Source organism: Rhynchophorus ferrugineus, unplaced genomic scaffold (genome assembly GCF_030347505.1).
Source record: "Rhynchophorus ferrugineus isolate W39M unplaced genomic scaffold, kcgeb_rfMv2 rfM2, whole genome shotgun sequence".
In the NCBI taxonomy this organism is placed as follows: Eukaryota; Metazoa; Arthropoda; class Insecta; order Coleoptera; family Curculionidae; genus Rhynchophorus; species Rhynchophorus ferrugineus.
The window spans coordinates 11,373,184-11,398,588 of record NW_027472581.1 but is presented as its reverse complement, the minus strand read 5'-3'; the positions used below and the strand labels follow the sequence as shown (position 1 = coordinate 11,398,588).

Here is a 25,405-nt window from a genome sequence, read left to right as displayed (position 1 = left end):
TTCAAATGCACTTCATCATCTTTTTTCTTTCGTTCAAAGTTGCATTACTAGTTTAACCCCCTTCGAGACGTCGAGTAACCGACATAACATGGTTATGTTAATTATTTATGTTGGCTTATGACTAACTCCAAGAATTTCATTTAATGCAATGTTTAAAGAATATTGAATTGGTATTCGAACCTGTACTGAGAACAATGTGACTATCTGAAGGAAGCACTCGCCCAGAAGCGGCCAACTTTTCCCACTAAAACAAGAATCATCAACCACAATACAACGTCAGGTTGCACACATCGATAGCAAGTTGCCAGAAGATCCGGGAGCTTGATCGGGATATGATAAACAGTGCAATCTATCAATCCGACATGAAACCTCAATCCGACAAGGAAAATGATCCCACTCACGCCAGTAACCAGGCTGGGTAAGACCGGAGGTCTTCTAGGATGATTTCTAAGTTGGTCGGTCGCCAGTCGGTAGGCTTAATGCTGAGGACCGTGGTTTGGAGCCCACCAGTTTGGTTAAACTTTAGGTCCAGTCCAGATAAATCTCTAGTTGGTAAAAGGAAACTTTAAAATATAGGAAAAAAATATTAGTACAAATGAATAAATCAAGAGTTTTTCTACTTCCTGTTTTCTCGGTGTTCTTTTTTTTTCCTTTTTTTCCTCCCGAAAAGATTCTTTTTTTGTCTTTGTTTCTGTATTGAAACAAAAATTCATTCAAAGCATTCTCCATCTAAGGATTCTCAGAAAACTTTAATTATGTGAATAATAGATATTTTAATCAATTATTATAAAATATCTATATATGAACTCTCATCCGTGTATATCAATACAACAATTTGACACGTTTTCTTAGAAATGAGAAGCTTATAATATTCGCACCTATTAGCGCCGATTTAGAATTTTTAATTATACATATTTAAAGAATGCGAATTAATCAAGTTTGTTTCATTTCTATTTATATTACTAAAAGTATATTTTGATACAAGAATAATCGATGATTCTCAGAAAACCGCAGAGAAATAGCGAGTTGTTAATTAATAATTAATGAAGAAAATTTTCTGAATGTTTTAATAATAGGTAACAGGAAAAGTCCCCGACCTACCATAGTAAAACACATTTTGTTGGCAAAATTATTTATTTTTTATGCAACATGATTTCCTTAAAGGGTGATACACTGATTATGGGGACCCTCCAACTTTTCGATACCATTTTTGTAATACGATTTGTCCTTTGCTTCAAAATAGGCCTCAGTTTCGGCGATCACTTCTTCATTCAACGAAAATTTCTTCCCAGCGAGCAATCTTTTGAGATCTGAGAATAGGAAATAGTCGCTGGTGGCCAGATCTGAAGAATACGGCGGTTGAGGGAGCAATTCGAATCCCAATTCATGAATTTTTGCCATCGTTTTCACTGACTTGTGACACGGTGCATTGTCTTGGTGAAGCAGGACTTTCTTTTCGAATAATCGACCATCAAGCCAAGTTTTTGCTTCATCTGTATTTTTTCCTTCAAAAAGCATTATTTTAGCAACACGCGGAATTCCTTTTTATCCATTTTTTTTTCACAATAACAAAAGTTGCGTCACTCAAAGTGCTATAATTCACAAACTCATGATCCAACAACGGTCAAAAAATGATTTGGTATACCGAAAAAGTTTGAAAATGTGAAACTGCAAGAGTTATTGGATAAAGTCCCAACCAAAACTAAAAAAATTGACAGAAGAGTTAAATGTGGCCCAAGAAATGATTAGTGACCAATTAGGAGCAATGAGGAAAATTCAAAAGATGGGAAGTAGGGTACCACATCAATTTGAATGACTATTGAATTGCCCCATCCGACTGTCAGCTTTTCGCATCAATGGGACACGCACTTGCAGACCAACACTTCACCAATTTCGAAAAAGTTAGAGGATAGCTCAATTAATAGTTTTGCTCAAAAGACAAACAGTTTTTTTTTCATCCATGAATTGCGTGAAAGATGGGCAAGATGTATAGAATCAAATGGCCAAAACTTTGAATAAATAAATGTTTCCATTATTTTGAAAATTATGTAGTTCTGAAAAAAACCATAATGACTTTCCGGTACAAACTATACTTTTGACAAGACAAGACTGATTATTTTCAGTTATCAATTTAAGATGTACCAATTATTTGGTCTTCAGTGACGATACTTTCATTGTGTTCGCTATAAAGTTTATAGAACCTTGTTCATCTTCCCTATAAATATATTGATTTTTTCAACTGTTATGTAATCCATACACTGGTCTTCATTCTGTGTTATTTCTAAATTTTATTTCTACAATTTTTTAAAAATTCTGCTGTAGCAATGTTGATACTTACAGCAACGAAACTCTTATTATATCAGATATAATGCACGTAGTGTTACAGTAGGCTCTAACAATGAACTGCAGAATTTCCCTCGAGAGTCATTTAATAGCACATTTAAAGCCGTCAAAAGATGAGATATAAATAATAAATTCAAGAACTGACTAAAATATAAACTACTTCACTGTACATCACTGTTTATTGTTTTCAGATTAGAATAAACATCACGCTTTACGTATAAATAGGTTAAAATCGTGGTGTTGTTCGATATGAATTCCTTCAACTGCGTTAAACTGTCATCAACAAATATCATTTAAGTGTTTGGATGAAACTGTCTCAAAAAGCCTTATTTATAAACCAAAAACACTTGGTCATAACAACCTTGGTCCTTCGCGACTTTCGTATTATTTTCTATTAAAAATACATAACTGAATACAACAAAATATTCGATAACCGCCCAACTGATTCAACTAATTTATCTGTGCTAGATTATCGGCTATTTTCTAAACTCAGAGAACTGCGTCCTGAGTTAAATGAAAGCTAACTTCAGAAATATAATTCAACAACACTTTTATAGATTGAAAAAAAATCTCAATATTTTTTGATCACAGTAATATATAGTAAAAAATAACACGATATTTCTGTAACTATAACATTTCAATTAGTAAAAATGCTTTTAGTTAGGCCTTCGTGCAATACTGGCTAATATAGTAATTGAGAATATGTAGAAAGCTTGTAAGACGTTGTTATGAATTTTAATGAATCGAGCTATAAACCCTAAGCCCATAAAATATATTCGTAATAAAACGATAATCAAAAAGCACTAAAATAATAAAATCACAAAATAGTTTTTATTTTCTTAGAAACACATAAATATTAACCTCTAATACAGTGTATAAAATAATTAGAAATTACAGCATGGCATGTCCATAAATTTGTTAAGGAATCATTAAGTGGGACTGGTTTATTTTTAGAATAAACTATTTTTCACCAAGCACAATAACAACATTATTAAGTGATCATCGATAATAAACAAATGATTTTTTTCTGTATCTTGTTTGGTATGAAGTCATAGAAAGGATTTAACATTGAGAAATGATAGATTTTTTTTCAGACATTGGATGTGCGGTCTCTAAATTTGTTGTTTCTATCATCTCGTATGTTTTAAAATGTTAATTTATCACGTTTTCTTGTAAATAATGAGTTTAGTTCTGGGTTTTGTTCCCGCAATTATGGAATTTTTATTGGTTAATTAAGATTGATCGGATTTCTATTTTTATTTGCGAAATTATATATTTATACGAGGGTTACTATTTATATTTTTTTGGCCTTGTCACACGCCATCTGGCGTTTTCACTCGAATTGTTATTTATTAGATATTATTCATGCCAGTTTCCTTAACTAAACTAATATGGGCAGATAAAATAAGAACTATATTATAATTGTTGTTTTTAAGGAATTATATTTTGATATCAGCAATTAGAGATATTTCTTACAAAAATTAGTCCAAGCCGGCTTGGCTGGCGCAGGGGTAAAGGCGACAGGACGGTGCAGCTACTGTTGCGATAGTCACGGTTTCGAATCCTACTGAGGCATGGTCGTAAATTTATGTTTGTGATTGTCCTAGGCAATATTGCAAAATCCGACAAGGAAAATGATCCCAGTCACGTCAATAACCAGGCTGGGTAAGACCGGATATCTTCTAGGATGATTTCTAAGTTGGTCAGTTGCCAGTCGGTAGACGTAATGCCGATGACCGTGGTTCGGAGCCCACGTTAGATTCTAGGCCCAGTCCAGATAAATCCCTAGTTGGTAAAAGGATACCTTAAAATATATAAAGAAAAACATTAGTAAAAATGAAGAAATCAAGAGTTTTTCTATTTGCTGTTTTCTCGCTGTTCTAAGAGATCCTTCTTTTGCTTTTGTTTGTGTATTGAAACATACATTTATTCAAAGCATCCTGCATCTAAGGATTCTTAGAAAACATTCACATAATAGATATTTTAATCAATTATTATAGAATATCTATATATGAACTATCATCCGTGTGTATCAATACAACAATTTGACACGTTTTCTTAGAAATAAGCTTATAATATTCTCACCTATAAGCGCCGATTTGGAATTTTTAATTATACATATTTAAAGCATGCGAATTAATCAAGTTTGTTTCATTTCTATTTATAATACGAAAAGTATATTTTTATACAAGAATAAGCGATGATTCTCAGAAAACCTCAGAGAAATAGTGAGTTGGTAATTAATGATTAATAAAGAAAATTTTCTGAATGTTTTAATAATATCATATAGATATTGAATGTTTTCTTTCGAGTAAGACTAACAACAATTTATTTGACAGCACTTTTTATGGTGGCATCTGAATATAGTACAACTTTTCTCGAGGAAGGTCTCGTAGCTTGTTATGAATCGACTTAAATGGTTTACAGAGAGTATATAAATATTATATATATATATATATATATATATATATATATATATATATATACATTATTTCATTATTCTTTTATATTTATTATAATACAGAGTTAATAGATTTATTTTTTTCTAAATTATGTGAATTTTTGGTTAGTTTATATTGATTTTCTTAGGTTAAGTTTCCTTTTATATTGTTATTTTATTGGATAATTCTGCTATCATTATATTTTAACACAAAATTTCTTTAAGCAATATATAAATATTTTGTATTTATTATTTTAGAATAATTAAATAATATATAATTAGTCAATACAATTGTGTTAAAATTTACTAGAAAATTATATTTAATTTAAAAAAATATAATATCATAAATTAATTTTGATTATTGTACAAATAAAACAAAAACAACTGAATCATACAAAACACTCTATAATTTATACTGTAATAAATGCACTCAATTATTTGTCAAATAGAATTTGTTTCAATAACATATCATAATTTTATATTGTGTGTGATTATATTATATTGCCTTTGTTGTGAACTGAAAGTTGACTGTATTATAACTGATGACAATACAGAGTAATTATCAACAACTAAAACAAAGGCAAACAATGTCGTTATGAGAAAAAGTATCTCTAAAGATTTTTATTAGTATTTTGTATTTTTCATTACTTTTATACATTTAAATTGTTATTATCTTTAATATTACTCCTTGTAATCCTAATATATATCTTTATATTACTGTTCTTGTTTCTTACAATATCTGCTACATGTTCTTATCTTTTGTATTCTCGAATTCAAGTACTATATTCCAGAATATTATGTTACGGTATAATATTTTATTGAATTAACGGGACATATCATTTATATAAGTTCTTCGTTTTTATACAACAGTAAGAAACAACAATTATATAATATACAAACAATAAGACCATAAAAACTTACAATTAATCTAAAATTGAGAAGTACACTGTGGTAAAATAACTACAAATTCTAAGAAAAAATCTATAAATACTAATATAAATGAACCAATGATAGTTTAAAGAAAATTGATAAAACTTTCAATTCAATTTTCTTGTCATCTCCAAATCAGTAGAAATACACACATTAACAAAAGTACCCTGGATAGGCCTAATAATTTCTGAATGTTATCAACAATCAAACAATGTGTTTTAATGTATAAACTTTCGTTATTTTCAATACTCGAAATGGATAACACAATAATAATTAGTAAACATAGGTTTTAATAAGAAAAAGTACGGTTAACGCCAAACAGTGAAGTGATAAATATAATGGAGGCTCTGCGCCATAAAAATCAACTAATATTGACTGTATGCTAAATTTAAACACGGTTATAGAAACATCGATGATGCTGAACACTCTAATTGCCCAAAAGCGTCATTTGTTCTGGAAAATATAAACTTGCGTAAATTGCTTTCGTAGGTGCAGTAATTTTTCACATTGGACCAAAACGATTCAATGAGCCATTTTGAAGAATGGATGAACTTGTGATCACTACCACACCACTTAGAAGTTGGTGAAGACCATCCAAAGCAGCCAAATACGAATAGTTCTACAGAAAACGTATCTAAGAGTAGGGAAACATTGGAAAAGTTTTTTAAGAAATGTAAACAATTTTACAACAAAGCTTTTTGTGTTCATAGAGTAGGTAGAATCCATTTTCACTTAATTAGCGCCAATATGTTTATTGTAATTATAGAATATTATCGATGACAGTCTTCATATTTCCTTAATTGTCGTGTGTAGGAAATCTCATGCTAACAAATTTGAGATATATGAAAAAGTCAAATATATGTATATGACGAAATGAGTGAATCATAGTTTGAAGGTAAATTTGTCGATATACAAGCAGCAAATAGAAACATTCTAAAAAGTAAAGCAAGCATTCATTCTTTGGCATAAAATTCGAGAAAATTCTGAACGTAAATATCTGGGGAAAACGAGACGTAACCTAACCCTGATTTACATGACCTCCCTAGAAAATTACGAATTATTAGCACCAACTTCTAGTACCTCAATATCATTGTGCCACTAGTGAAAAGAAACATGTACTTACTAAACTTTCTGTATCCTTATTTAATCCACGAGATAAGTATTTAGGGTAAATGATGTGGCTCGGTGAATGGAGGTAAATCGAAATGAAACAGTGGTGTTTACATGATGTGACCGTTATTTATTGGCAATATAAAAAATGAGAAAAATACAAAGATAAAAAAGGATGGCAGCGGAGTTACCTGAAGACGAGGCTTGGGCAGTCGATGGTGGCACGTCTTAACCAAACGAGGGTTGAGCACTGAATGACCGAAATACCCTTCAATAATATCCCAGACAAACGTCTCGGGGTTGCCGCCAGCTATTCGTTGTCGGGTTCCAGTTGGCACCCCGCCCGTGTTCAACATCTGGGATTATATTTCTGGGTATTTTGTAGACCGTTATTCCACGATGTAAAATTCGACATGCTCAAGGTCGCTACAATACTCCCCTGCCAGAATTTTACATAAAATTATTTCAAGTAACAAAAATACAAAAATGTTTGAAAAAAAAAAATATCGATACAAAAAAATATATACCAAACAAAATGTGCTGTGTAAAATGGGCTTTGAAGAATATGATAGTTTGAAACGGTTGTGGTTGGTACGGTTGCGATCTGGTACGGCTGTTGATATCTTCCGGTCCTACAGATACCGTTGCATCATCGTCGCTTTGGCACTTGAATGTGGTCCATCGACGACGTTGAAAACAAGCTATTCTTCAGACAGGGCTCCCGTAATCGACGCTGTGGGAGGATCGACTGTTCGACGACGTGGTAGCTTATTTTCTTCGACGACGAGACGTTAGCAATTCTGGTACTTCGGCGAAGACATAACGAGTCTACGGTGACTGCAATCGGTACCTAGCTTCTGGAGCTGCTCTGTGACTAATCCGTAGTCACATACGTTAGGTTAATTCATAAAAAACAAATAACGACGGTATCCGACCGAAGCTGCCCAAAGCCTTTTAAATCAAAATATCTGCCATTATGACGGAGACGGCGAGCGAAGGAAGACATTATGATTTAAACATAGCGCCGAAAGAAATGTTTAGCCGAGACGCTGATGATTAAGCAGTGATGTAAAAATATTCCAAAAGAGTGTGAAATAAAAATTTTGACAAAAAAAAAAAATTTTTGAAATTAATTGGAAATAATGAAATTAATCGGAATAAAATGAAAATGAATCTTGAAGGTAAAATTGAAAAGGAATCGAATTAAAAATATTTAAAATTTTGAAACAAAAAAAATATAACGGTCACGTAAAATACACCATTTTCTACGTACCCTCCATTCACGAGTCCAAACCCAATTTTGGGAAAGATCACGTCGGGGTCACCACTTTAGGGTAAAATGATGTGGCTCGGTGAATGGAGGTAAATCGAAATGAAACAGTGGTGTTTACATGATGTGACCGTTATTTATTGGCAATATAAAAAATGAGAAAAATACAAAGATAAAAAAGGATGGCAGCGGAGTTACCTGAAGACGAGGCTTGGGCAGTCGATGGTGGCACGTCTTAACCAAACGAGGGTTGAGCACTGAATGACCGAAATACCCTTCAATAATATCCCAGATAAACGTCTCGGGGTTGCCGCCAGCTATTCGTTGTCGGGTTCCAGTTGGCACCCCGCCCGTGTTCAACATCTGGGATTATATTTCTGGGTATTTTGTAGACCGTTATTCCACGATGTAAAATTCGACATGCTCAAGGTCGCTACAAGTATATCCTCCATAGTATATTGATCTTCTTGTTATTTTCTATGAGCATCATTGAAAAATGCGTTTAGTAAATAGTATGTTTTTGTGCATAAATGATTGATATAGCTTCATTATATTATTTTTATAATCAGTAAAATATATTTTAGATAGTATATCATAAAACAGCAATTCAAACTGTCGTCGGTAGTTTTATTTTAACAACAACAAATATTTAAAAGGAGTACAACTTCATAAAAATTGTGATTATGTTTAATATCCATAATAGCTAGAAAAAACTAAACGTTTAGATTTTTTATTGTGATTATCATACTGTTGAATAATCTTTATTCACTTCTATATTTTTAAAATTGGATTTAAAATGAACATGATACCAAGCCGTTTTTTCAACAGCTTTGTTGTTAAATATCAGTAACTATCAATAGTTATAGTGGCTTCTAAATAGCCTAAACACGCGATCGTTTCAGAACATTGTCACAATAGTTTCTACATAAAATATACGATGGTTTTGATTCATTTTTCTTGTTTTAATTGGATAGGAAAAGCACTACGTAAAGCAAACATTCATTCTTTGGCATACAATTCGAGAAAATTCTGAACGTAAATATCTGGAGAAAACGAGACGTAACCTAACCCTGATTTACATGACCTCCCTAGAAAATTACGAATTATTAGCGCCAACTTCTAGTACCTCAATATCATTGTGCCACTAGTGAAAAGAAACATGTACTTACTAAACTTTCTGTATCCTTATTTAATCCACGAGATAAGTATATCCTCCATAGTATATTGATCTTCTTGTTATTTTCTATGAGCATCATTGAAAAATTTGTTTAGTAAATCGTAAGTTTTTGTGCATAAATGATTGATATAGCTTTATTATATTATTTTTATAATCAGTAAAACATATTTTAGATAGTACATCATAAAACAACAATTCAAACTGACGTCGGTAGTTTTATTTTAGCAACAACAAATATTTAAAAGAAATACAACTTCATAAAAACTGTGATTATGATTAATATCCGTAATAATAATTTCATAATAGCTAGAAAAAACTAAACGTTTAGATTTTTTATTGTGATTATCATACTGTTGAATAATCTTTATTCATCTCTATATTTGGAAAAAGTACAGCATCAACACAGCTTCCACATATTATGATTAATATTCATAAAATGTAAACGTTTAGATTTTTAACTATTATTTTTATACTAATGAATAATTTTTATTTATTTCTCTGTTTGGGTAAAAAATATAATTTCAAAACATTCCAGATTATGATTAACATTTATAAAAATAAGTTCAATTTTGTAATCATTGGAAATAAATAAACGTTTCAATTTGATTTTGACTATTATTTTACTGAATAATTCTTATTTTTTTCTCTATTTGGACTGAAAAAAATAAAAACTTAAATATCCATACAAATAAAATCACATTAGATTTTTACTTATAATTGTGGTATTCTTGAATGAACTTTAATCCTTTCTATAATTGAAAATGAAATTCTTGGTACTTTAAAATGTATTTAATGTTATGATTATTATTGATTAAATTCATTTTATAATGGCTACAAAAAGTAAACTTTAAGTTTCTAATTGTAATTGTGGTATTGTTGAATAAACTTTAGTCATATCTATGTTTGGAAAGAAGTTTCGTCACTTATAGCTTTATAAAAATAACCAAATATAATTGTATTTTTAACTTCTTACTGTCGACGGTAATTATTTAATAATTTAATGTATAATATTAAATTTTGGAATGAATTGGTAAATGAAAAAGAGGACAAACAAAACGAAAATTCCATCTATCTTATAATATAACTGGTCAATTGAAAAGTCCCCGGCCTACCATAGTAAAATACATTTTTTTGGCATTTTTTTTTATTCAACATAATTCCTTTCAAGGGTGATGCACTGATTATAGCGACCTTTCTACTTTTCGATACCATTTTTGCAATACAATATGTCCTTTGCTTCAAAATAGGCCTCAGTTTCGGGGATCACCTCTTCATTCGACGAAAATTTCTTCCCAGCCAGCATTCTTTTGAGATCTGAGACAGGAAATAGTCGCTGGAGGCCAGATATGGAGCATACTGTAGATGAGGAAACAATTCGAAGCCCAATGCATGGATTTTTGCCATCGTTTTCACTGAGTTGTGACACGGTACATTGTCTTGGGGAATCAGCGCTTTTTTTCTTCAAATGCGGCCGTTTTTCGGCAATTTCGTCCTTCAAACGGTCCAATAACGCTATGTTATTATCGCTGTTGGTGGCCCTTCCTTTTTCAAGGTAGCCATAGAAAATTATTCCATGCAGAGCCATGTTTCATCCATTGTCACATATCGATGCAAAAACTCAGGTTTATTACGTTTGATAATCTTCAAACACTGCTCCGAATCATTAACTCGTCGTTGTTTTTGGTCAAAAGTCCACTTTGCACAAAACTTTCTCATACTCAAATATTTGTAAATGATATGATGTACACATTCAGTTGATATCTTTAGAGTGTCTGCTATTTCATTCAATTTCAATTTACGGTCATTCAAAATCATTTTGTGGATTTTTTAAATATTTTCGTCGGTAACAATCTCTTTTGGGCGTCCACTGCGTTCACCGTCTTCGGTGCTCATTTTACCACGTCTAAACTTAGCATACCAATCCTTGATGGTTCATTTTCCTGCAGTGATGGCAGTGTCCGGAAACTTGGCATCAAGCCAAGTTTTTGGTTCAAATATATGTTTTCCCTTCAAAAAGCAATGTTTTATCAACACTCAAAATTCCTTTTTATCCATTTTTTTCACAATACCACAAGTTGCTTCACTGAAAATGCTATAATTCACTAGCTAATGATCCGACAGCTGTCAAATTTATACACGCATCTTTTGAGGGTTAGGGCTAACTAAAAGACATATGGATTAACCTGTTATATCAAGAACTGGGGCCTTAATTCACATGATTCATTGAAGTATTACTGATTCTAGTGAATATTGACAATATTCGTCAGTTCTTCATTATAATCATTCATTTCATTAAAACATAAACATATTTATTCAACATGTTGAGAACACTCTGAAGTTCAAAAAAGAGAGGCTAAAGAATGGATAAAGATTACCAGATGAGGATATTTCAGAATAAGCTTTCGCTGCGTTCCTACTTGTGGATAGTATAACCTACATCATGTTTTGTAAAAAATTATGAATGAATTGCAATAATATTTCATCAGATATGCCTATTAATTGTCGTTTAATTATTTCGCATAAGTATTAACTCATACAGTAATGAATACTTCTTATTAACATGGTTATTTATGATACATGTTTAATGATTCCATTAATCGTAACACAAACATTACCTCACTCGGTCACACTTCATAAAAATACCTAATATACTGGAATAATTAATCTCGCTTTATAAATAATCTCCCTAACGCTTCATCCTGATAATGGATTCGATGAAGCTAGACCAATGAGACAGTCGATGAATCACTTTATCGTCGACGCTCGCTTGATTTCGTACCGTTTCCACTAAAACAACTAAACCAGTGAATGAATAACCATCGCCACCGCAAAACGGCTCGGCGTCCAATTCGGAAGCTGCGAAGAATACGAAAATAAACACTTTCCAGTTATTAATAAACAAATATGGTGCGGACGAGGTTATTTTCGCGACAATCGTTGCCATGACTGAGCGCCGAATGACACGTGAATGGGGTACTGGAAAGGAATAACATCACGTTTCGTTTTTATTTTTTTTTGCGGTAGGTGATTTACCGAACCGCTAATTACCGATAAGTTATTTAATAATTAGTCTCAATATGGTATGTGATATCATCTGTGGTTTTCTTGAACTTAGTCAGATATAATGTGATCAAAAAATAATGAATTTCCAGGTCATTTGAAAAGTCCTCGACCTGACACATAGATGGCGCTACTAGAATTACTTCCGTTTTTTTAAGTTAGCCCTAACCCTCAAATGATGCGTGTATAAATTTTACGACTGTCGGATCATTAGTTTATGAATTATAGCATTTTGAGTGAAACAACTTTAGTTATTGTGAAGAAAATGGATAAAAAGATAAAATATGGTTTTTTGAAGGTAAAAAATATAGTTGAAGCAAAAATTTGGCTTGATGCCAAGTTTCCGGACACTGACCCAGGAAAATCAACCATCAAGGATTGGTATGCTAAGTTTGGACGTGGCGAAATGAGCACCGAAGACGCTGAACGCAGTGGACGCCCAAAAGAGGTTGTTCCCGATGAAAACATTTAAAAAATACACAAAATGATGTTGAATGCCCGTAAATTGAAATTTAATGAAATAGCACACTCTAAAGATATCAACTGAACGTGTACATATCATTTTTGTGTTTTACTATGGTAGGCCAGGGACTTTTCAATTGACCTGTTATCGATAGTCGCAAGACATTCGAACCAGTCGAAAAAGTAGTGGAATGAAAATAGTAATTACGATTAGATACGAATGCATACTTCTAATGTTTTTTCCATTCGTGGCACAAGACAAAGATGTACGAACTCCTCATATTATTTTGAAAGAGTATTAATTGTTTGGATTTATGTACTGTAGAGATAAGTTCACATTATTAGTCCTATAAATTCGTTTTAAAAGATTTTTTTTTAATTTGAAGCATTATTGTTAAAAATCGGTACAGTGATTTTTATTCAAAGCCTTGTCCATGGATAGTCAGTACTTTTTCCAATCATTTAAACAATTTACGCATTCCATTTCGAAAGAACGATGTATCTTTTGCTGTCCACGAAATGACCCATTTTTCAATATCTTCATGTGAAGTGAAGTGCTGTTCGGACAGGTCACAACTTATACGAGGGTCACTATTTATATTTCGGGAATAGGAAAAAATAACAAATAGTTAAGCTGCGAATATATTTTTATTGTTTTTCAAGGTACTCGCCACGATGATCGATACACTTTTGCATACGCTTAAACCAATTTTCAAAGCATTTATTCCATTCCGAATGAGGTATCTTCAAAACATGCTTTTTTAACGCTTCAATAGCTTCTTCGGCCGATGAAAATCGTTGAACACGCAGTTTATTCTTCACGGATGCGAACAAAAAGAAGTCATTGGGTACCAAATCAGGGCTGTACGGCCTCTTGTTTGAGCCGATGTGTGAGAGCTCGCATTGTCATGATGAAGAATAATCCGGCGTCTCTTGTTTGTTTTCGTTATTTCACCGAAGACTTCTGGCAAACAAATGCTTGTGTACCAATCAGAATTTACTGTTCTACGATCCTCCAGAGGCACTGTTGCAATATGACCAGTTTTCCCGAAGAAACAGGCCACCATTTTCTTTGAAGTGATTCTTTTGTTCGATTTGGTTCATCTTGAAAGACCCATACAGTCGACTGCTGCTTTCTTTCGGGCTCATACGAATATATCCATGATTCGTCATCTGTCACGATTTTATAAACGTCTTTCGAAGCATGAAGCGTCTTTTGAATTTCTTAAGCATTTGTTTGCACCAATCGACACGAGTCTTTTTTTGAGCGATTGTCAAATTATGTGGGATCCAACGCGAACATAACTTTTGCACAGTTAAGTGTTCATGTAAAATCGCATATATGCGAGTGGAACTAATGCTTAGAGATGCCTGAATCTCACAATAGGTGACATGACGATCTTACTTAATCATTTCGCATACACCATCGATGTTTTCTGGACAACAGCCGATTTTGGGCGACCTTCACGAAACTCGTCGGACAGCGAATTACGACCACGATTGAATTCATTAAACCAGCGATACCCGGTGGTTTTTGATGGAGCTTCATCGCCAAAATTAAACAAAATGCTTCTAAAGCAATGTGTAGAGATAACACCATCGAACAGCTGTTCAGTATCAAACCAGAGGATTATTTATGCATTTTTTACGAATTACATGCAGGAGTGATCCAGGCTAGAGTCCTGATATTTATACCAGATGTGTCGGTAATTTATTTCCGTTTTTTTTTCGCTAAATAACAAATGTGGTTTAAGTAGATAGTTTTAAAATTGTTTATAACTATTTCGAATATCTATATTTTTCTCCGCGACCTGACATGTACTAAACCTTTTTTGCGACTTCAGGGTTTTATTACGTGTTCACAAAAAATAAACAACGATTTCATTCGAAAGCTCGTTATATAAACAAAACAAACATGTCTCCAGGAATCGACCACCTCACTGGAACCGTTCGATTCTACCGAAACTCTCGACGCGACCCTGGCGCCGGTCCAGTCTCCGATACCAACGTCCGAACAATGCCAAAAATAATACTAGGGTATCACGATGACCGAAATATCCACATGACTTATCAACGTAGGTTTTAAATGCGCCAGATGACATTTACCTGATCAGTACGATTACGACGCGAGCTTTGAACGATCGCGAATTTAACTAACCAAATTTGAGCTAGTCGCTCTGTTTTGCTATTTTTTCTTTCGAAGCCATCTGGTATCCTTTAGAGTGATCCCGTAGTGCTTTTCTGTATTATTTTATTTAACTCGTTCTTCTTAAGGTAAGTTTATCGAGTATTACTTCAATTTAACTTTACTTTGAGACAATGAACGAAGTACATATGTTATGTGTTATATTACAATTTAATTTCAAATATTTTTACCATATATTATACCTATATTTAAGACATCCCAAAATACGATCATTCCCTCTTACTTATTTATTATGCTTTCATTTCTATTCATCATTTATCTATTATTTCGAGTACTGCGTGTATTTCTCTTCAACATCAATAATAACGTTTTCTCTTCTCTCTATGCCCCTCTAAAGGAAGACAGAAAGAAAATAACATTGAATCGATTTTAGATCTTAACATTCCTGGTAACCGAGATGCTTTTTTTGCTCTTATTCCCCTGCTTCTTTTCGTTAATTCCTAAACCCTTGCTGTCATCTGGCCTCTCTTACACATACTCTGTACTATGTTGAGAGCATCTGTAATGATAAAAACTCGCATTCTCAGTTTTTTTGCGAGAAATCTCAATCTTCCATTTCTACTATGATATGTTCCTTATATTATCTGTTTATTTGTCTGTCTTTACTTGCTTTTCATCACATTTTAGTTAAATACTGATTATCTGTTTTTATATATTTCTGCTTATTTTACTTCTGTTATTTTAATTTTGTCTTTACTATGTTAGTTTTTAGTTTGAGCACAAACTAATTTTTAATATTGTTCCTCAAATAGTCTGAATCTTGCAACAAAATAGAAAACATTATGGAGTGACCATTCACCTGGAATTGAAACAGGGCCAAATAATTAGCATAGTATCATCTCAATATTGAGTTCAATCATCGTCGGTCAATTGTAAACAGACGTTAGTGATTTTTTAGATTATTTGATCTAAATATAACAGTCGCACTCATTTAAATATTTTAATGGATTCTTTTAATAATATTTCAGTATAAGCTCAGAAAGCTTTAACATTCCTGAGACTCTTATTATAGTAACACAAGTTTTACCCTTCCAATTTCCATTTAAAAAAAGTAGCTATCAATATGTATATTTAATAATAATTGCTTTCTAAAGTCCTATCTCTGTATATTAAATACGGAAAAATGTAATTAAATCAACATTAATTGATAATCGATTGTATAATGGATTATCGCTGATGAAAATTAGTTGGTAGTCCATAGTCAAAACGCTTATTATAAGAATGTTCTTAAATTTTACGATTGTGGGCTATTAGTTTCTTATAAAAATTTTGGCTTCAATATTATTTCACCATAATAATCTGTGCAAAAATCTCTCACATCATCATTCTTCGTCGCATTTTGATAAAACTACTTCATTCCTGAGATAGCCCGTAAGAGTATGAAGCACAAGCATCAAATTTAAGATACTGCTGTTTGGTGTTTGATTTTTTTGTTACTAATGGAAAATAAATTTCTAAAACCAACAGCTTCAAGATTCAAAGCTCCTCTAGAAAACAGTATTACGTATTGGATGTAATATGATATTTTTTTCACCTTAAAAAGGTATTTAGTGACAAAATTGGTACAATATATATTAATCAAAATATTTACCATCTTTCTCGGTAACTTGTTCCCATCCTTCAAGAAAGCCACTTGAGACTGTCGTAGTAGACCCATTTCTCATCCTTAATCACAGTACGAAAATGTTTCTTTTTTTACCTGGAAAGCAATGAAACTGCGATGTCTAAATGACTCGAAATGGCATTTTCAGTTAATTCGTATGGTAGCCTCCATTATGGATCTTTCTCATCGCATGTAAAAATCTAGAAACTGTTCATGAATCAACTGCTCAGCTGTCTGAAAGTTGAGAGTTTGAGCTGGGTTTTTATCCAGTAAATTGTGCCATTAATTGTTTTACAGTTTTTTTGTTCTCCAGTATATTATTTGCAATTGACATGAAAAATCACCTCTTTTAAATAGTTTTTTTTATATATATTTTAAAGTCTCCTTTTGCCAACGAGAGTTTATATGGACTGGACTTACAGTTTAACGTGGGCTCCGAACTACGGTCCCCGGTATTAAGTCCACCGACTGTCCAGTGACCTACTTAAAGACCATTCCAGAAAAATAGTTGAATTTAGGATATTAAAATCGACAATAACGTTAAGTTTCTAGAAGTGTTTGATGGCCTTCGTTAGCAGATTTCTTTAAATAAAATGATGCAGAGAATACAAGTTGTGTGTCAATGGCCAGTGTCTGTATACATGAAATAAATCATTAATTCTAAATGGAAAAATAATCCTTAATCACAATACGAAAATGTTTCTTTTTTTACCTGGAAAGCAATGAAACTGCGATGTCTAAATGACTCGAAATGGCATTTTCAGTTAATTCGTATGGTAGCCTCCATTATGGATCTTTCTCATCGCATGTAAAAATCTAGAAACTGTTCATGAATCAACTGCTCAGCTGTCTGAAAGTTGAGAGTTTGAGCTGGGTTTTTATCCAATAAATTGGGCCATTCATTGTTTTACAGTTTTTTTGTTCTCCAGTACATTCTTTGCAATTGACATGAAAAATCACCTCTTTTAAATAGTTTTTTTTATATATTTTAAAGTCTCCTTTTGCCAACGAGAGTTTATCTGGACTGGACTTACAGTTTAACGTGGGCTCCGAACTACGGCCCCCGGTATTAATTCTACCGATTGTCCAGTAACCTACTTAAAGACCATTCCAGAAAAATAGTTGAAACTGGAATATATTAAAATCGACAATAACGATATAGCAAAGTAGAATCACGTTAAGTTTCTAGAAGTGTTTGATGGCCTTCGTCAGCAGATTTCTTTAAATAAAATGATGCAGAGAATACAAGTTGTGTGTCAATGGCCAGTGTCTGTATACATGAAATAAATCATTAATTCTAAATGGAAAAATAATCCTTAATCACAATACGAAAATGTTTCTTTTTTTACCTGGAAAGCAATGAAACTGCGATGTCTAAATGACTCGAAATGGCATTTTCAGTCAATTCGTGTGGTAGCCTCCATTTTGGATCTTTCTCATCGCATGTAAAAATCTGGAAACTGTTCATGAATCAACTGCTCAGCTGTCTGAAAGTTGAGAGTTTGAGCTGGGTTTTTATCCAGTACATTGTGCCATTAATTGTTTTACAGTTTTTTTGTTCTCCAGTACATTATTTGCAATTGACATGAAAAATCACCTCTTTTAAATAGTTTCTTTTTATATATTTTAAAGTCTCCTTTTGCCAACGAGAGTTTATATGGACTGGACTTACAGTTTAACGTGGGCTCCGAACTACGGTCCCCGGTATTAAGTCCACCGACTGTCCAGTGACCTACTTAAAGATCATTCCAGAAAAATAGTTGAATTTGGGATATTAAAATCGACAATAACGATATAGTAAAGTAGAATCACGTTAAGTTTCTAGAAGTGTTTGATGGCCTTCATCAGCAGATTTCTTTAAATAAAATGATGCAGAGAATGCAAGTTGTATGTTCCATGGCCAGTGTCTCTATACACGGAATAAATCATTAATTCTAAATAGAAAGCTAATATTTTTTTTATAGGGAAATGTTAAAACCACCAAATTTAACAGATATATTAGATTAGGCACCTAAAAATTATGATTAATAATATTTTCTTTTTGTTCCAGTTGCAAACCAATTCACAAACGAGTTCGACGACGACACGAGTCAAGTCCTCCAGTTCATCGACTACCACATCAACCCAGAGAGTGCACCTCTCGTCCTCGTCCGATCTAAAAGCGTCTAACATGAAATCAGACCTAGTCGACCTGAAAAACAACCTCAACGACATGAAGACCAGCCTCTCGAACTACGACCTACCCGTCAACATCAAGAAACTGAAGAGTTCACTGGAAAATTTGGTTAGTACATGCTACCGCTACCCTACCCCGCCAGAAGACGTTAGTTGCTTCCGACATACCGATCCGATTTTATCGAAAGGTCGTTAATCGACGTTCATTTTAGGTGGATCACGATGGGGAAGATCTAGAAGCGGATTCTCAGCCATTGGTTACCTTTCCGGATGACAGCAGGGCGCCCTCTGAGGTGGCTTCGCCTCAGCCGAACAACGCCGTTGAAAGTCTGAAATTCGAACAAAAAACTACGAACAAAAAAACAAAGGTATAGTTCTATGTTTTATTGACTAATTCTTTTATACCATACAACTGCTACAACAACTGTAAAAAACTGTTTAACCAAAACGTGTACATACTTAAAACCAGACTTATTTTAAGATCCAGCATATTCACCAGATTTATATCCTTCAGATATATCAGAAAAATCTTTCATGGTTTCGATTTACATCAGATGAATAGCTGCCGACATATGAAGTACCAGATATCAGATATCAATCAAATCGACTATTGATAAATATAAATTATAAACATAATTGCTGGTATAAGATGGTACACAATGTCTCAATTGAGTGTTGAGGTGACAAAAACATCAAAATACCGACAAGGTATGCAATTCAATCCGTAAATCATGATGAAATCAAATTTCCTGCACTTCTTACAGCTATTCTAAAGTTTATTTAGACCAGCATTGTTTGTTTAATTATCAAATCAAAAGAAATTTGAATATTTAATCAACTAAATAAGATAAAAAATATTTAACATTGCTGAGACTCTTTTATTATTGTAACATAAATTTTACTCCTTCAATTTCCATTAAAAAAGGAGTGATCAACACTTTATAACTAGTATATTTAATAATTTTATTTATGGTATCATTATTCTTGCTTATTTCCTAAGATCATATTTATGTATACTAAATTCGGAAAAATCCAATTAAATCAACGTTAATTATTGATTATCACTGATGAAAATTGGTTTGCTAGCTAATAGTCAAAACACTAATTGTGAGAATAATAACGCTAACTGTAAAAAAAACTACTTAAAAGGAGTTTCAAGTCATATTACAGTTATTATTAAAGACTTATTTTAAGACCTAGTATATTCGCCAGATTCAAATTCTTCACATATCTCAGAAAAATCTTTCATGATTTCGATTTTCATCAAATGAATAGCTGCCGACATATGAAGTACCACATATCAGATATCTATCAAATCGAATTTTGATAAATTATAAACATAATTTCTGGTATAAGACGTTGCACCTTTTAAATTGAGTGTTGAGGTGACAAAATACTTTATATCAAAATACCGACAAAGTATGCAATCCCATCCGTACATTATGATGAAATAATATTTCCGATACTTCTTACAACCATTATAAAAGTTATTTATAGATGAGCATTATATTATTCTAAAATCAAGAGATCATGATAAGTCATGGGTTGCAAAAGTTCTTCAGCAATGTCGTGGAAATAATGTTTTTAGAAAATAACCATGTTTCGTAGATTTGTTATTCTGAAGAGCAAGAAGAAACCACTGTTCTGTAATTTTTTTGTGTCGATTATTTTGACGACGAAAAAGAGGTTTATTACCCTCACCACAATAGATCAGCTAGCAGGAAATATATCATTGGAATACCTTTTCGATATTCAGGAAAAAATTATTGGGATAATATAGTTTTCGATACCTTTTTTGATATCTTAAAAAATATGTCGATATTTCGATATATTGTGTATTAACTACTACAGCGACCAAACAGTGGATTAAAATATAAATCGATAAGTTGTACATTAATTAAATACTTCAAAACTATAATAGCCTAAAAGTTACTTCAACAGGAAATTAAGCACATCTACATAACATTATATATTGATATTGATAATTTTCGATATTCGGAAAAAATTCAATAGTTTATGGATTTATTGTTTTGAAAATCAAGAATAAGTCATTGGTTTGTGAATATTGATTTGTTAAAAAGCATCGATAATCTGGAAGAAATTTAATATATTATAGATTTATTAATTTGCCAACCAAAGAAAACTCAAGAAGACCAAGAACTCATTATTTCCTGGAAAACTTATGGTAATTACTGATAAATTGTTATTTCAAACAATTTACTGGACGAAATAAATCAAATGAGTTCGTGGAAATATCGAAAGTTTAACGTTATTTCATCATTTCACTAATTAAACATTGCCACAAGCTCCTTTTTCGTTTACTTGCCTTGTTGAATATATTTCGTGCTTCACAATTATCCATGGTAAAATTCGGTTGATTATATTTTTTAATTTAAAAATTTCCTATCTATTGATGTGAATTTATATTAAAGAATTAAATATTTAATCCTTATGCGATAACGACATCAATAGTAGTCCTGCAAACTTATCTTTTTTTATCAGTTTTATTGATATTGAGAACGTTTTACTTTTATAATATCAATTTTTTGTTTATTTTTTATATATTACTTTATTGGATTTAAGTATATTTATCATTATATTCGGGCGTTCTATATTTTATTAATTTATCAAAATAAGTTAAACAGTTAGACCAAAGTCAATGTTGCATCTTTGTTTTTGAGCATTATTTGCCAGTCTAATTATTAAAATAAATTATATAAAAGTTTCTCTGGTATATGATGATGACTCATGTTGTCTAGTAACGTCCACTACGTTGAAGTAGAATGAATGAATGAGTTAATACCACGTAAAAAAACTCTCCATCTTATCCCCCGCAATACTGGTGCTTACTTTCCACTGGCTTAATTTGGTATTATTCCTCCCTTTTTTTCTTAGTTATTTCCTTCTGTATTAATTATATCATCATTCGTCTTCACCAACTCGTTAGAACAGAAAATAATCACCAACATTTTGCTTGTACTAGTGTGTTGGTGAATATGTTACCCATAAAACGTTCTCATATTCAAATTTTCATGAAAATTATAACCAACTTTATGACCCTGGGTATTTTTAGTATGTCAACTATCTCCTGAAAGTGTCTTAAATAAATCCAAAGCTATATTTTGAAAAATTGTGTACGTTATTATGTTTCATATTATTTTTCATCGTTAGTCAGTACTTTCACTCATTTTTCTGGCAGCATTTTGAGTATCTCAATGATGTCTGCATCATTGTCTGCTTGTATATAGACATGCTTAGTAGAACCATAATTTAAAAATTAATTTATTGCTATTGTTTTCTTGTTCATCTAAATTTACTTCTAAAATAATCAAAATAAAATTAGACTAAAATTAAGTTAAAGATAAAAATAAGACTTATACACTACACAAGTTCGTATAGCATTCGCTCTCAATCTTCTGTTATTCTGCATGTTGTTCAGTAGCTGTATTGCTTTCACGATAGTGTCACTTACTAACCTTCTTTCATGTTTTAAGACGAAACATACTTGATAACTTGTATGGTGCCTTCTGCTTGTATAACTGCATATTTTTTCAATGTTTGGGCCTTCAGTTAAAATTACTACCTTTCCATGGCGTCAATCATATTTATATGATGAGCATACTAAACTCTCCGATAGCATACGATGACTTTTATCATCAGAAAAAAAGTTTTGCTGTAAAATTATGTATTTCGATCCTTGGTTTACACCATCAAAATCAATTCACATTCGTTTTGAATATACTTTATTGGTTGTTATATTTTACTTTATGTGAATCATAAACATGATAAAATGTAATGTAATGATATAAGAACTTGTTTTAACAGTTTTTTTTATAAATATTTCCAGTGTGATATACTCCTTATAATTTATAATATATCCGATTTTATCTTTTGTTTGTCTCTTTTCGACTGTTTTTTCATCACATTCTATTATTATTTTTATATATTGTTGCTTAATTTACTTTTGTTCTTTTAATTTCGTCTCTACCTATCTTTGTTGTCAACAAACTGATTTTTGGCATTGTTTCTTAACAATTATGATTCTTGCTACAAAATAGAATACATTATAAGGTGACCATTCGCCTGAATCTGAAATAAGGGCCAATATAAACATTTTAATGGATTATTCTATGTTTTCCTTGAGTGTAACCATTTCAGTTCGTGTTCAGAGCTCCTAAAATCCTTTTTAGTTATCGTTTAATAATGAGACTCAATACTTTTCAGTCAGTATATCAAACAAGTTCATAAATCTTTAAGACTTGGACTATTTTGTTATATATTAAAGTATACCCTTTCACCGTTGTAATTTCCATTACACATAAGAAGTTATTAATATTTTAGAACTAGTGTATTTAATAAATATAATAATATGTAAGGTAACATAACTCTAGCTTTCTAAAGTATAAATTATTCGTCCTAAATGAACAAAAAAACATTTATTTTCATTAATTTTGGATGAAGTTTATTGAAGAATTAAGTAATTAAACAAAATATTTTCATTAATACCTTTTCCTGCCTGCCGTTTTCGAATTACGCCATAAAAAATAACGCGCGAAGCTCTATATATACTCAGAGTTCGATGAATCAAAATTCCTCGGTAGATTGCCAACTGAATCACCGATCTACATATAAAAGGTGCAGATTGATGAACGAGACAAACGAACACTTTCAAAAGCAGGTGCGCAAGCAAAGTCGACCACCAGTCGCATCCAAATCGCAAGCAAGTAAACAAATGAATCCCGACGAGGGGGGGAAACCTAAACTTTTCGATTAATCTGGAAATTTGGAAAAAAAAACAAAAGCGGGGTTATGAATAATCGGATTATTTACGAGGAAGTTTGGACGAAAGCGTCTTGCGTGTGGAATTAAGGGGGAAAAAATCGGCGATTTCGGACGAAAGTGGATCTCTGACGACTCCTCGACAAATATCCGTACAGCAACATTGACGTACGCAACAAGGATCGAACGAAGGTGAGCTGTACTAAAACCGTCGGAATGAAATTAAAAATAGTTCTACGTTGCTATTTCTGACCAAAACAAATTTAGACGAGAAAGAAGCGTCAAACAGTACATTCCGTGGACGATATAACACGCGCGATTTGATTCATCAGTTACGTTCTTGGTTTCTTTGATCTCTCTCACACTCATAAAGTACAGGGGGATCATTTATGTCACAATCATTGTGTTATTGCAGCGCCTGGATTGTGTATTATGTACTTTGTTAATGTTTTTCTCAGTTCATTTTCTACAAAATAAATTATTATAAGTAAGCATAAATGAATGTATGTCAGAATTAGAAAAACTATAAATTGGAGATGTATTAACAAAAAAGGAATAACAAGCAAAACTAAAATGGAACTGTACAAAACAATATTCAGATCAACCCTAACTAAGCAGCAAGGCATAGGTATTGTATAAAATAACTATAACTAAAGTATAAGCAGCAGAAATTAAATACCCCTGAAGAATATGACGTGTAACAAAGATGGACATGATAAGAAATATCAAGACAGTTTAAGGAAATATGGGGAGCAAAGATGAAGAAGGGAAAAATCAGATGACAACCTAAACGAACAATCCCAACCGAAACAAAAAGACTGACTAGACACAATTATTCCACTATATTCCACATTCTTCGTAAATTGATTAAAGTATAACATTGTGAGGATTATACTGACCGTTATTTATTGTCAACCGGCTGTCAACTGATAAAAGTTGATGGTAAAAGTAATGCTATATATATAGTATTTTTCCTAGATTCGAAACTTGAAATTTAAAGTATTTCCTCTACAGTACAGTTCTACATATTTGTCCGTCCATTTTAAATCACGATATCAAATTCAGGGCGACCTATTTTTCCTATATTTAAAATTTTACCATTTGAATGGCTAATAACTTTTTTATGTAGTTCAGAATGACTGACTTTATTTTGTAACAACTTCTCTGTGTACTTCGTGATAGTTCTACAGGGTAAATCTTCTAGAAGTTTCTCTAGGTTCTTAAGTGTGACTTCGACGATATTTTGAATGAGCTTGTTTTAATTGTTTATTCCTAACTGGACTTTCAGATCTTGAGCAGTCGATGGTGACACGTCTGTGCTGAATGATGGTCAGTGACTGAGTCCACCAAAGTATCCATAATATTTACACAATTGTTATGTGGTGTACTGTTGGTTTTTATATTCACATTGAACTACCACCCATGAGGCAGAATCCTAGGCGCGTTTTTTATAGGACGATATCTCCAGGAAGCATAATCTACTTGATTGAAAACTTTTCATTTTTATTTCAATTGGCACCTACTAATAAATAATTATATTCCCAATATAAATAAATAAAAGGATATCACTTCTTAATTTCTTCCTATAAATTAGAAAAGCAATGAACAATGAAGTCTAGAAAAGTGCAGTTTTCCTACCGATATAATATTATTGCACATTGTTAAACGTTGTGCATATAACATGAGCCAGTTATCTAATACCAGATATGATGATTTTCGACTATAAGCATCTAAACCTTCCTTAAATCCTTCATGCCATTCACATGCCAGTGTTTTTGACATTCACAATTCATCGTAACCCTTCGGGAGCGATTTTAATTGTTGAGCATGCAAAGTTTCTTTGTAAAACT

The 25,405-nt window shown here is 32.2% G+C and overlaps 1 protein-coding gene across 14 annotated transcripts in view; it reads left to right on the top strand.

Annotated features, from left to right (window-relative positions):
• Positions 1-25,405, top strand: part of Sarm (Sterile alpha and Armadillo motif) — a 340,621-nt gene that overhangs the window by 284,941 nt on the left and 30,275 nt on the right. For 12 of the 14 annotated variants that reach the window (XR_013004627.1, XM_076397203.1, XM_076397196.1 and 9 more), the window contains 2 exons: positions 18,652-18,885; positions 18,989-19,144. Coding sequence is in view for 13 of the 14 variants with exons in the window: in XM_076397203.1 (XP_076253318.1) it covers positions 18,652-18,885; positions 18,989-19,144 (390 nt within the window). In the remaining variant the exon portion in view is untranslated. Of the gene's footprint in view, positions 1-14,900; positions 15,067-18,651; positions 18,886-18,988; positions 19,145-25,405 lie in introns of those variants that run through there. The other 2 variants (XM_076397202.1, XM_076397204.1) reach the window with 1 other exon arrangement.